This window comes from Mauremys mutica, chromosome 4 (genome assembly GCF_020497125.1).
Source record: "Mauremys mutica isolate MM-2020 ecotype Southern chromosome 4, ASM2049712v1, whole genome shotgun sequence".
Taxonomy (NCBI): Eukaryota; Metazoa; Chordata; order Testudines; family Geoemydidae; genus Mauremys; species Mauremys mutica.
The window spans coordinates 29,273,777-29,287,323 of NC_059075.1; the positions used below are offsets into that span (position 1 = coordinate 29,273,777).

Genomic DNA, 13,547 nt, shown 5'->3' on the forward strand with positions numbered 1-13,547 from the left:
AAAGTACCAAAGGCACACAAATGCTGCTGTGTTTTATTAGCACAAGAATTTTGAGCTTGGTGTCAACATTCATGTTTGAAAAAGACAACAGGAATTAAATATTTAACACGTGCAGCATATGTGGGACAAGTCTGTCTTCCTCAACAAGAACCACCTTTGGCCAGACCACAAAGAAAAATCTGGCTTCGGCAGTTATTTGTAGCCTTTGGCATATGCAATCAATTTGTCAAAGCACTAGGGACACGTTTGAAAAGATTTAGACAGGACTGGAGCTGTGCAGCTCCCACTGTCTTCAGCAGAATCCACATTCCCTGAGCTGTACTTTGAAAATCTGCCCCATATATCGTATAAAATAGCAAACCTATTAACTGCATTTTATGGGCAACTGTACTGGAATTATTACTTAAATACCATTTTTGTTCTACCTACCAGAAATAATTTATACCAGATATTGCACTAAACTTTATAATGAGATTTTTTCATCTTGCTTATAAATGTAGGTCCTAATCCTGCAAAGATTTATATATGTGCTTAATTTTAAGCAAATGAGTAGTCCAATCAGGGGTCTTCTCACATGCTTAAAGGTAAACATGTGTATAAATCTTTCAAAGATCAAGGCAATAGGTAGCTTTGTTTTCATAAATTTTCTGCTATCTGTTTACCTGTGAGTATGGCCCTTCATATACAGGGGTTTTTTTGTTTAAAAATTCCTAGGAATTTATCAGTGTTTACTACAAAGATAAAAAATGGGTGAAAATCAGTGCAAAAAATTAACTTCACCATTTTCTGGTAAATATTGGGGGACAGGAGGACAGAAAAAGCAACATATAGAGAAAAGTAAAAATACTGAAAGTAAAAGGAGTTTAATGTTGTGCTTTATTTCATAAAATATACATTAACAGTTTGTACACATATGCACATGTGCATGTGTGTATCTTCCACTACTTTGCCTTACTTTAACAGACAACCTCGCAATTACACTTAGACTAATTTATTATTAACATAAACACATTTATCTCATATAATATATTAGATTTTCTTAATATAAGCAGTATTTTCCTGTACATGATTGGTCCAAACTTAGGGTGAAAACCAATTAAAACTGAATAATAGCTTTTGCAAAACCTGGGAATTTTTCAGTAAAAAAAAATCAGTAAAAGTGAAAACAGAGGGTCTTACTTGTGAGTCAGCAGATTTTTGAACTATATTTTTTTCCAGCATTAAAAAGAAAATCACCCCAATTTGTTTTACTATTATAAAAATAATTATATTTTTTCAAGTAATAGCTCAGATGCTGTAGAACCCTATTGTAAGCTCTAGTGTTTTGGACCAGAAGACTGGCACCTCTAGAATCTGTCAAGGGCATTCTGCCACTGTGCGAGTTAGCTACTGAGAACCTTAAGATGCTGTGTTTTCTGAGGTTATAGTGATGGGCCAAACTCCAAACTATGGATCTGAACACCTTTGATCTTTTGGGGGAAAAAATGGGTCAAGATCCTGTCTTTGTCACTTGCACTCATTTCTAGCTTTGATGCATTTTTTTGTTCCATATGGTGAACCTACCTGCAAAGCTGGCCTCTTTATGGTGTCAAGTAATAGCCCAGCTCTTGTTGCCACTGCTGGGTTGACATCCTCCACGGCAGTCAAAAAACAGCAGAATGCATGAGCCAAAGAATACTTCAGCAGGTGATTTTTTGTCACTGAGTGAATGTCCAGAAACCTGCACAAAACAGCCACTTTCTCTACTGCAGCAGACAAGCCCCCAAACAAAGAGAATATTCACATTAATTCAAGCAGTGACCTTTTCCCCTATGTTTTGAACAATATACACAGGCCTGTATCTCATAGAAAAGAACAAAGAATAATCAAAACATCAACTTGTTTTCACTGTCAGCTTTGTGCGACAAGTGCACATTTTTCTCATTACCCCAATTACTTACAAGTTTCCCAGATTCTCCCCTACACTACAGCCACTTCGTGTCATTCCCTTGGTGCAAAGTAGCTCCAACGCCAGCACAACCAGCCACAGGAGGATCATTCCAGTGCAGGAGGATCTTTTGGAGGCACAGAGCCAGCACAGCTGCTTCTGCACCACCCAACCTGCCTACAGCTGGCAGGGCTATAGGAAGGAGCTTCTAAATTCATAGATTCATAGATTTTAAGGCCACAAGGGACTATTACAATCATCTAACCTGACTTTCCGTATAATACAGGCCAAAAAATTTCACCCTGTTCTCTGCATCCTGGCAATTGCAGCTATAATGGCACTTTGGGGGCACTGGCAGACAGCAGAATTTAGAGCAGCTTTTAGATTGACTGTCCTGGTGCACCACTGGCCAAAGACCTCTTTACACCCCACCCCTTTTCCCAAGCTGTACTGTGCACTCCTTGTCTGCAGCCAAGGATGTGGGCCAATAATTCCAAAACAAAATCCAGTGGGCTTGAGTCTCCTCTCCCTTACACCAGTGTAAATTAAAAGTAACTCCACTAACGTCAATAGATTGACATCAGTGTAACACCAGGATAAGAAAGGAGAATAAGGCTCATTGATTGTAATAGCTGCTTCTTTCTTTTCATTCCCCTATTTCAAACATCAGGATCACTCTGATTTGAAGGAATTCCTCTTTTAAGGAGCAGATGGGAACAGCCACTGCTTCTTGGCATTAAACCTGAAGTAGCATCATGGGCCTTGATTGACCAGCACAGAGAAGATCAATCCAATGGGCAGTAATATAGATCTGTTTTTTCTGAAGGGTAAAACTATGCATGGAGATTACTAGAGAATTTTATCATGTTACAAACATGCACCAATACTGGAGAGCTAAGTTAAATAACCTTTAAAAGGCAATACAAGGGGGTACACAGTGAGTAATGCTCCATTACTGGAGATATTTAAACTAGGCTAGCCAGAGTACAAGGAAATGGACTATAAGGAACAATCCTGCATTAGTGAGAGGTAGATGGACTATGTGTGGAGGACCTAATGGGTCTTTTCTATCAATGTGGTGTATGATTTTATTAAACCAACCACCAGAGCAGCCAATGAACACAATGAATTAAAAAAAAAAACACTTATGGGTAGCAGATGGAAAGAAACTGTAGAAAAACAGCCTCTCTACCTTAAACAGCTATTGTCAACTACAATATCTACAAATGACAAAACCCCTTCCTCTCTGCCATAGCAACCTGCATGCAAATATCATACACTTTTCAGACCTACCTGCTTCAAACCTCATCTTCCAATCTTTGCTGTTAAAATTGCTGTTTATGATTGTCCAGAAAATATCAGCTCCATGAGGAAGCGACAGAGCATGTAGAAGGAGTGGAACAGCCAATGAAGAAAGCTGAGAGAAATCAGACTTCACTACTCTCCATAAACTAGAAGGACCAACAAAAGCAAATCTGATCACAGAATCTGTCTTTTACTCATAGAACATCGTTCATACTAAATGTCTACATTATGTTACTGGGGAAATTTGCTTAATAAGAAAAGGGGTACATTTGTGAGTTACACCCGGCACTCACAGCAACATTGAATTGTTAACATATGTGGAAGTCTCATATATGCCTGCATCTACATTCATTTTAAATTAATTTTGTTGGGGGAGGTTCTAGCAGTTTTTGGAAACTGTCTGTCAGAGACATTCACTAGCATAACTGAGACAGAAATGTATTACTCCACATGAAAAACATACATCTGACTCATTGTAAACCAATTGGTGTGTGGAATGTAGCAACTGCTAGGCCTGATCAGATCAGAGAAGATCTCATCTGGTGTCCTCCCTCCAACAGTGATGCTTTGCACCTCCTTACAGCTGGTTACTCCCCTTTGGTTTTACACTCGCCAAACGACATATTTCTCAGCTAATATTAAGAGGTGGCAGGGAATTTTCCAACAATTTTTTTTTCTGATAGAAAATGTTGTTCCTGGAAAATGTAAGTTGTCCTTGGTAAAACTTTAATTTTACCAAAATGTTTTTGATTTCTTATTGGGAAAATCTAAATGAAATATTTCATTTCTGACTGGGTGTTCCTGAATCAAAACTTTTCGGTTTTTTAAACTGAATTAAACATTTTGTTTCAGGTCAGTTCAACATTAATCTGCGTCCAACATTAAGCTGCAGTGCCTCATGGAAGCTGTAGTTCAAGTGCTTCATGCCCCCTTTTTCCCCTATGGGCTTGGCTCCCCAGCCAGACTTTATCTCCCATGGTGCACCTCATTCTCCCTTCTAGATAGTCCCTTTATGGTGCATCACAGGAAATGGAGTCTGTGACGGGAACCCAGTCCATAGAAGAGAATGGGGAGGATGACACACCCAAATTACAATCCCTTTGAGGCACTGCAGCAACCCAGGCAGACACAGTTCAATGTCGAACTGAACCTAAACATTTCAACATCTAATTCCATTGAAAAAATATTCAATATTTCAATTTTTCATCCAGATTTGGAACATAAGAACAGCCTTATTGGGTCAGACCAATGGTCCATCTAACCCGGTATCCTATCTGCAGACAGTGGCCAATGCCAGATGCTTCAGAGGGAATAAACAGAACAGGGCAATTAGCGAGTGATCCATCCCGTCATCTTGTCCCAGCTTCTGGCAGTCAGAGGTTTAGGGACACCCAGAGCATGGGGTTGCATCCCTGACCATCCTCGCTAACAGGTATTGATAGACCTAGCCTCCGTGAACGTACCTAATTCTTTTTTTAACCCAGTTATACTTTTAGCCTTCACAACATTCCCTGGCAACAAGTTCCACAGGGTGACTGTGCGTAGTGTAAAGAAGTACTTCCGTATCTCCGTTTTAAACCTGCTGCCTATTAATTTAATTCGGTGAGCTCTGGTTCCTGTGTTACGTGTGTTAGGGGTAAATAATACTTCCTTATTCACTTTCTCCATACCATTTATGATTTTATAGACCTCTATCATATTTCCTCTTAGTCATCTATTTTTCTAAGCTGAACAGTCCCAGTTTTTTTAATCTCTAATATGGAATCCGTTCCATACCCTTAATCATTTTTGTTGCCCTTCTCTGTTCCTTTTCCATTTCTAATATATCTTTTTGAGATGGGGTAACCAGAATTGCATGCAGTATTCAAGGAGTGGGCGTACCATGGATTTATAGAGTGAGATTATGTTATTTTCTGTCTTATTATCAATCCCTTTCCTAATGGTTCCTAACATTCTATTAGCTTTATTGACTGCAACTGCACACTCAGCAGATGTTTCCAGAGAACTATCCATGATGACTCCAAGATCTCTTTCTTGAGTGGTTACAGCTAAATTAGACTGCATCGCTTTGCATGCACAGATAAAAACAAAATGTTAAAATACCACAATTTCCTGATTTTCGATCAGCTCTAGTTAAGGTTTAAATACAAACATTGCCATATGCACTTTTCAGAACAGAGATATTGTGTAACCCTTCTTACTATTATCATTATTTATACTGCACCACAAGTGCATGTGGTGCCTTACAGACAAATAAAAAATCCAGGAAAGCTCTGAAGATTTAACAGTCTAAGATGAATCCTGCAAGTCCTTACTCACACAAGTTGTCCCTCCAAAGCTGATTGAATTGCTTATGCTAATAAGGGGTACATGATTGGGCCCCAGAGCAATACGACTTGACATAAGGAGAGACAATAATGGACAAAAGGGAAGGGAGGAAAGAAAGGAATGAGATTTACACAATGTCTGTTTCTTAGTAAATGATATGACAAGTCTGTTGTTCACATGGCCAAACTCCTTGCAAATAAACTACTGCAAGCAAAGCCCATAGCACTCAAAACAAAACTTATTAAGATTTAAAAATAAAATTCACATGCTATACATAGCTCTGATCTGCTTTTCCTTGAACTGTTTTTTTTTTTTTTACTGTCCACAAATCAGTTTCATGGACAATATATGAGCATTCCTGGAACCATTATTGCAAATTTGCACTGCAATCAGGGAGGCTAGTGGTCTAGCAAAGGGAGCATTGGACTGGGAGTTAGGATACATGGGTTCTGTTCTCAGCTCTGGGACTGACCTGCTGTGTGATCTTGGACACGTTACTTCACTTTTTGGTGCCTCTGTTTCCCTTCCCATTCTTTGTCTATCTTGTCTATTTAAACTGTAAGATCTTTGAAGTAGCAACTGCTTCTCACTGTGTGTTTGTACAATGCCTAGCAAAATGGACCTCTGATCCTGGTTGGAATTTAGAAGCACTAACTGTAATATAAATAAAAATGACAATTCCTGGGTTAAAAACATACCTTGCAATCAGCATCTGATCTTGAATGTAAGCCAAGAATTGTGGATGGTCCTTTCTTGCAATGTACAAACATTCCCCATGAAGAGAGAGAATCTTCAAACAGTTCAGCATGTTAAAAAGAATGTCTGGCTCTTCAAATCTAGCCATTTCCTGTGCAAGCAATTCATGTAATTAATGCTACTCTCAAAGCAGGGATGTCATTAAATCAAATATATAAATTTAAAAAGTAATCAGCTGTACCTGCAATATAGTGTATATGAGCTTCAAGGTAACTGGAAGTTGCTGGTAACAGAATTTTCTTTCGGTGTCATTTTTTATTGATGCTAAAATCAAGTTACATTAGAGTCATTAATATATCATCTCTTTTGCTGGTTGGGAATGAAACTAGAAAATAAACCAAGGGAAGGTGAGATTGCTGCAAAGGGCAAATGCATGCCAGCTATACCTCTACTGCAGTCAGTAGAATTATATTAGGAATTTATTTGACTCATAACATTTTTCTGTGTGATCAAAGGAATGGGTTTTTTAATGATTTTTTTTCGTGGTCCAACAATTTTGCTATATAAAAGTGTATAAATGGAACGCAACTTTCCCATAGAATGAACACATTTTTAAAGTATTAAATGCATGAAAAACTATCAATTCTGTGCTGTTGGACTTGCAAGATTACTTCAAATCTTTGTATTTTTTTAAGGAATAAAGCCAAACCAATGCTTCATTTAACACCTAGTTCAAATGTCCCCCTAACTTACCAGCATTTTCTGTTGTCTCTCTATGATTTCCTGGGTTTTCTCCATGTTTTGTTGCAGATTTATTTTCCTCTTCCCCTTCAGTTCCTATAATAAACTCGGGTCTAGTATACAGAAGACTATCCTCAAGGTTGTCTGTGGGCTCCTATAAGAACACAACAATGATTATACCTAGCTCTTATTAAGCACTTCTCATCAGTAGACTTCAAAGCAGTTTACAAAGGAGGCCAGTATCATCATCCTCTTTTTACAGATGGGGAAACTGAGGAATTCCATTCATTTCTTGATGTACAGCCTTCAATACAGTAGGCCAAATACTAATCTTTAAATTGAATCCTGCATGCATAAATGGGGCCCAAACTGAGCATGAATGGACTGTACACATGTACATTTGGGTGTGATAATGTCAGCATTCTCAAACCTGGGCATTTAAGTGAGTCTCATAAAAAGTAACAAAGGATCTTTAATGATCACAAGTGGCCAGGAACTTTGGTTAAGAAATTCAGAAATGACTAGTGATGTGAGGTGCCCAACCTGAAACAGCTTCGAGGGACCTAACTGTCTAAAAATCAGGCCCCTTTAAGGGACCCCAACTTGGACACTTGAAAACTGAATTGCCCAAAATTACTAGTCACTTGAAAATCTTGGCCCTTGCTTTTAACTAGTTATATAAACAACTTTGAAGATGAAAAGCACTAAGCAGCATCTTTTTTAATCTGAAAGACATCACCTCCAACAGCAGAGCCCTGCCACCACTGGTTCAAAGCTGATATAGAAGGAAGAGTGCCACCTATTGTATCAATATCATTGCTAGCGAGTGTGCCTTGAAGGTTTCCCATCCAAGCTTATCAGATCTGACACGTCAATGGGAATTTCGCTCTAGAATTCCTCTATGCACAAGATCAATGCAGTTCACGTCCTTATGTCAGGCTAATTAAAACAGGAGTTTTGGGGAACTCTCATAATTTGTCATTTAATTACATAAGCTATTTTTTTCACTACTTACCACCAGCCTGATTTCTTCTTTTGGAGCTAGTCGCTCCAGCAGCTCACAAGCCAGCTGGTAACAGAGAATGCTAGACTGGCACAGGTTACATTCTACTACTTTTTCATCTTTCTGACAGGTGTGAGAGCCACCCCAAGGGGCCTGAAACACATTGTTTATGATGGAAATTATGTCCTTCGAGAGACTGTTCTCCAAACCCAAGGTGATGCCATCATCTTGGAGCTCCATCTGAAAGTCAGTGATAGAATGGTAAGGAATTAACTATTTAATGACCAGTGCTCTTCCTATTCTGCTTGGTCTCACATTACTGCCAGTATTAAAATTAACTAGACAGAGAAGAGTATGACATGTAGTGTGGCTCACAGTTTCAAAAGTGGCCCCTGATTTTGGGTGCCTAACTTTAGACACCTAGGGTGGGATTTTCACAGCCACATAGGGGATTTGCATGTCCAATTTCCATTAACTTTAATAGGAGATGGGTATCTAAATCACTTAGACCACTTTGTAAATCTCAGCCCTAGCGCCATCATTGGGTCCAGCAGAGATGTGTTTGGTGCAGGACTTAAGGGGAGAGACAAAGATGGCTTTACACTAACTTTGTGCTTTCCCCTGATCCCTGAGTCTGCGAGGTCCAGTTTGGCTCTCAGCACAAGTTTGACCAACCATCTGGTGTCCTTTCATTTATCCCAATTGGTAACAGCCCCAAGGGGCCATTACTCCAACTGAGGATCATCAGAGCACAGCAGTGCTCTGGCCACATCCTCTTTCCTGCCTACACTCTTGCCATTCCACCTAAATCAGTGGCTGTGACAGCAGGTTGTGTAGAGCTACCTATGACAACTCTATGTGACCCTGAGACTCCTCCAACCAGGAGCATCCTAATCTGTCCACTCAAGGCAACTTTATGTCCTCTCTGAATCACTAGAGTAGTACAAAGGGACTTCAGCAGAGGCTGGGATCTGAAATCTGAGCCTGATTTTTAGAGCTGCTGATCACCTACAAATCAGCTGTTAATGGGGGGGCACCCAAAAACAGAGGCACTGCAAATCAAAGGCCATTTCTGGATATTTGGACCTATATCTAGAGAGCAATATACTGGGATAGGCCATTTTCAGCTAATCATCCTGAATAAGTAGCTGTTCTGAAACTGAAAGGCAGCCATTTAAAAAAAAAGTTGGAAAAGACTTAAATGGAATAAAAAAGACAAGAATGAGAAAGATCTAGACTGTACTTTGTCTTTATTGCTGCTCCTAATCTTCATTTGGTAAATTCTATATTAAAAGGTCAGAGCTCAGAATTTCACACCAATTTAACACTTGGTTAAGTACCAGTGAATCCCTTAACACTGGATGAAGGCATCCCCATTAAGGAGGTGCCTTCACTAGGAAAAGAGATGTATTCCTAACCAACATGAGGTAAAACCCTAGCTGAAAACAAGGCAGTTTGTAGTTTTCACATGAGTTAGCAGTGAGGCTCCCCTAGTCTTTAACTTGACTTGCTAACTCATGTGAAAACCACAAATTGCCATCACTAGGATTTTACCTCATGTTAGATAACCCAAATTAAACTCACACCTTTTTCCTAGGCTATGTCTACACTAGCACTTTTGTCAGTATAACATAGGCCTGGGCTACACTAGCGGGGGGGTTCAAACTAAGATACGTAACTTCAGCTACGCTATTCATGTAGCTGAAGTTGAAGTATCTTAGTTCGACTTACTTGGCTGTCCTCACGGCGGCGAGTCAACTGGTGCGGCTTCCCCATCGACGCCGCTTACTCCTCCTGACGAGGTGGAGTGCAGGCGTCGATTAGCGGATCTATTTATCGCGTCCAGACGAGATGCGATAAATCAATCCCCAATAAATCGAACACTACCCGCCGATCAGTACATTGCTCAGGGGTATAAAAAAACATCCCAAGTTACACAGACAGAAGCACCGGTGTGGACAGTGCTATGTTGGCAGGAGACATTCTCCTGCTAACTTAGCCACCGCCACTCATTAGGGGTGGTTTAATTATGTCAACAAGAGAGATCTCTCCTGTTGGCATAGAGCAGCTACATGGGAAATCTTACAGCAGCGCAGTTGCCTTGGTACAGTTGCGCTGCTGTAAGCTCTCTAGTGTAGACATGGCTCTAGTAAAGATACACCTTATGGGGTTTTTAACATATACGTTTGCAATTAGTGCAGCCGCTTAAATAAAAAATTCACTAAACTAGTGCAAATCTGTGTGTCCACACAGTTATTTTAATTGAAAAGTGGTTTATTTTGGTTTTGTTTATTTCTGTTCTTAAGGGCTGGTCTACCTACAGAAGTGTCTACACTTAAAAGCACTGCAGATGCCCTGCTGTAGCACTTCAGTGTAGACACTCACTACAGCAATGGGATGGGTTCTCCTGTTGCTACAGTCAGTCCTCCTCCCCAAGAGGCAGAAGCTAGGTCAAAGTAAGATTTCTTCCATCAGCCTAGCGTTGTCTACACTGGGGGTTAGGTCAACATAACTACGTCACTCAGGAATGTGGTTTTTTCACACCCCTGAGCAACTTAGCTGGGTCAACCTAACTTTTTAGTGTAGACCTGGCTTTAAATCAGTTTATAAAGTGACTTAATTAAATCAATACAAACCTCTATGTGAACATTTTTATTCTGGTTTAAGTGTGGCTTATTTTGATTCAGCCTAATCCATTCAACAACTTGTCCACAAGGAGTTTCCATCAGGCTAACTAAAGCAATTTAATATTATACCTTAAATTAAACCTGTGCAACTTTCTTGTACAGGAAAGTGCTGACATTGAAGCAAACTAAAATAAGTCTGGTTTAAACCTAAACAAGTGTCCATGGTGCCTTTTGTACAAGTTTAACTAAATTAGTTTAAAATCGCACTTTCAGTTAAATCGATGAAACTCTGCAGGTTGACAGCTGTAAATTGATTTCTACAAAAAAGTCACAATAAAGTGACCAGCCTGATTACACTGTTTAGATCCACATATTTTTCATGTCTTTTGACTTTTGTGTTCATCTAAATATGGGAATAGTTAATTTCCTTTCAGGTCATTCAGAAAAAACATAGGTGAGTTTCATAGAATATCGGGGTTGGAAGGAACCGCAGGAGGTCATCTAGTCCAACCCTCTGCTCAAAGCAGGACCAATCCCCAGGCAGATTTTTGCCCCAGATCCCTAAGTGGCCCCCTTAAGGATTGAACTCACAACCTTGGTTTAGCAGGCCAATGCGCAAACCACTGAGCTATCCCTCCCCCTGAGTAGTGTGTAGTATTGAGAACTATATTTCTGCATCAGTTTAACATAGACATTCTTTATCTGCTGGCACCTGCTTCAGGATGAGATCAAACATCAGTATGAAGCAATTCAGATTCATTTCATCTTCATCACAGTCAAAGTCTATAGTCCTCCCTCCAGGATGCCCAAAGTTCTTGAATGGGCTGCGGAAAGGACTGCGCATGGGGCTGCGAAATGGGCTCTGGAAAGGACTTGGGAAAGGACTCAGCATATTGTGCTGAACCCTGCGTCCAGGGTCAGAGGCAACACTCACCTGAAGAAACAAAAAATGGATGCACACAAGTCAACTTTAAACACTTTGGCATTGGCTAGTATGATACTAAAGGAAATGAGGGAAACTGCTTTACTGTTCCCTGTTAGTGCTGTTTCTTGTACATTTTCAACTGGTTGTTAATGTCACTAAACATTAAAATATATTATAAATACAATGGGCCAAATTCTGCACTGATGTACATGTTGGTGTATGCAAGACAGTTGAGGTCAAATTAATGCTTGGTGTAACTCTACCAATTTCAGTAAAGTTACATCAAAGGGGAATTTGGCCTCCTAGTGTAAACTGGCCAGAAAATGAATATAGGTGATAAAGCAGCCAAGTTACACTGATCTCACATTCTATGATAGGCAAAAGGAATCGAACCCCACAAATGCTTTGTAAGCAGGGTAGTGGCTGATGAAAAAAAGAGGGTGTATTAAGAAAATAGTGTCAACTAAGGCGATCCGCAGATGTGTCAGATAGCTGAAAAGCAACTAGCAAAAGAACATAAAATAAAGCAACACAGGCACAGGAAACTTACACCCACACCATGATAGGCACCCCACATCACTCCCAGTAACACACACAAAATCCCATACTGGTGCAGAGAAGTCTGCGTCAAACCACACATTTATCTACTCTGAGGCCTTGTCTACACTACAAGACTATTTCGAATCAACTTAGTTCGAATTTGTGGATTCGACCTTATGAAGTCGAATTTGTGTATCCATACTAAATACACTAATTCAAATTTCTGAGTCCACATTCACGGGGCCAGCGTCGACTTTGGAAGCGGTGCACTGTGGGAAGCTATCCCACAGTTCCCGCAGTCCCCGCTGCCCATTGGAATGCTGGGTAGAGGCCCCAATGCCTGCTGGGGGGAGAAATGTGTCGAGGGTGGTTTTGGGTAAGTGTCGTCATTGAACCGTCAATCACAACCTCCCTCCCTCCCTCCTTGAAAGCGCCTGCGGGCAATCTGTTCGTGCACTTTTCTGGTCAGTGACAGCGCGGACGCCACAGCACTGCAAGCATGGAGCCTGCTGCGATCATCGCCGTTTTCTCCTCCTCGCACTTTATCGTCCACCTCTTCCACAGTCAGCTGATGAGAAATTGGGCTACTTTTCAATGGTGCTGCAAGCACTGGGGGACCATAGGGGACGTTTTGCAAACATCAACGTCGGGTGGCCGGGCAAGGTTCATGATGCGTGTGTTTTCAGGAACTGTGGGCTGCTCAGACGCCTGCAGGAAGGTAGTTTCTTCCCGGACCACGAAATAACTGTTGTGGATGAGCAGATTCCTAAAGTCATCCTTGGGGACCCAGCCTGCCCGCTAATGCACTTGCTCATGAAGCCCTATACAGGCGCCTGGGACAGCGACAAGGAACTCTTCAAATACCAGCGAGCAGCGTGACCTGTGACTGTTCATTTTCTTTACAGAGAAGCTGAACCTGCCCCTGTTTCTTTACCCACTGACTGTTGACTCTCCTCTTCGGTTACATACCCCGTTCACCCCATTTCCCCCACTTCCAACACACGTGTAAAAATAAAATACATGTCCCATTGTTACTGAAGAAAGGTTTCTTTATTCATGACTTTGCGTTAAAGGGTTGAAACTGGGAGGCAGACTGTGCTGGGTAGGGTGTGCGGTGATGTAAAGACCGCCTCTAAACTCAACGAATGACAGGCTCCTGCTCCTAGAGCGGTCCACAGTGCCGGAATGCTTCTTTCAACGGAGCCTGCCATCCCTCTTTTTCGAATTCTGTGTGGGGGGGGATATGTGACCTTGTGGCGGAGGAGTACGGATACAGATTCCTCTGCTGCGTGACTCAGCGGTCCAGGACAAGGACCGCTGTATAAGATCTGTAACCGCCCTCCCCCGCTACAAAGTCACATCCCCCCCGCCCACACAGAACCTGGAAACCACCTCCCGTACCTACCATGGTGCCTACTGACTGCACTGTGTGTGTGACCCGCTGCTGATCCTGCC

General features: G+C 41.1%; 1 protein-coding gene across 1 annotated transcript in view; it reads right to left on the reverse strand.

Moving 5' to 3' along the window:
• UNC79 (unc-79 homolog, NALCN channel complex subunit) overlaps positions 1–13,547 on the reverse strand; it is a 159,252-nt gene that overhangs the window by 88,692 nt on the left and 57,013 nt on the right. Inside the window, exons 18-24 of the mRNA XM_045017008.1 lie at positions 11,340–11,561; positions 8,013–8,240; positions 7,010–7,151; positions 6,498–6,580; positions 6,259–6,407; positions 3,221–3,378; positions 1,564–1,745 (exon numbers count right to left, since the gene is read on the reverse strand). Of these exons, the coding sequence (XP_044872943.1) occupies positions 1,564–1,745; positions 3,221–3,378; positions 6,259–6,407; positions 6,498–6,580; positions 7,010–7,151; positions 8,013–8,240; positions 11,340–11,561 (1,164 nt within the window). The remainder of the gene's footprint in view (positions 1–1,563; positions 1,746–3,220; positions 3,379–6,258; positions 6,408–6,497; positions 6,581–7,009; positions 7,152–8,012; positions 8,241–11,339; positions 11,562–13,547) is intronic.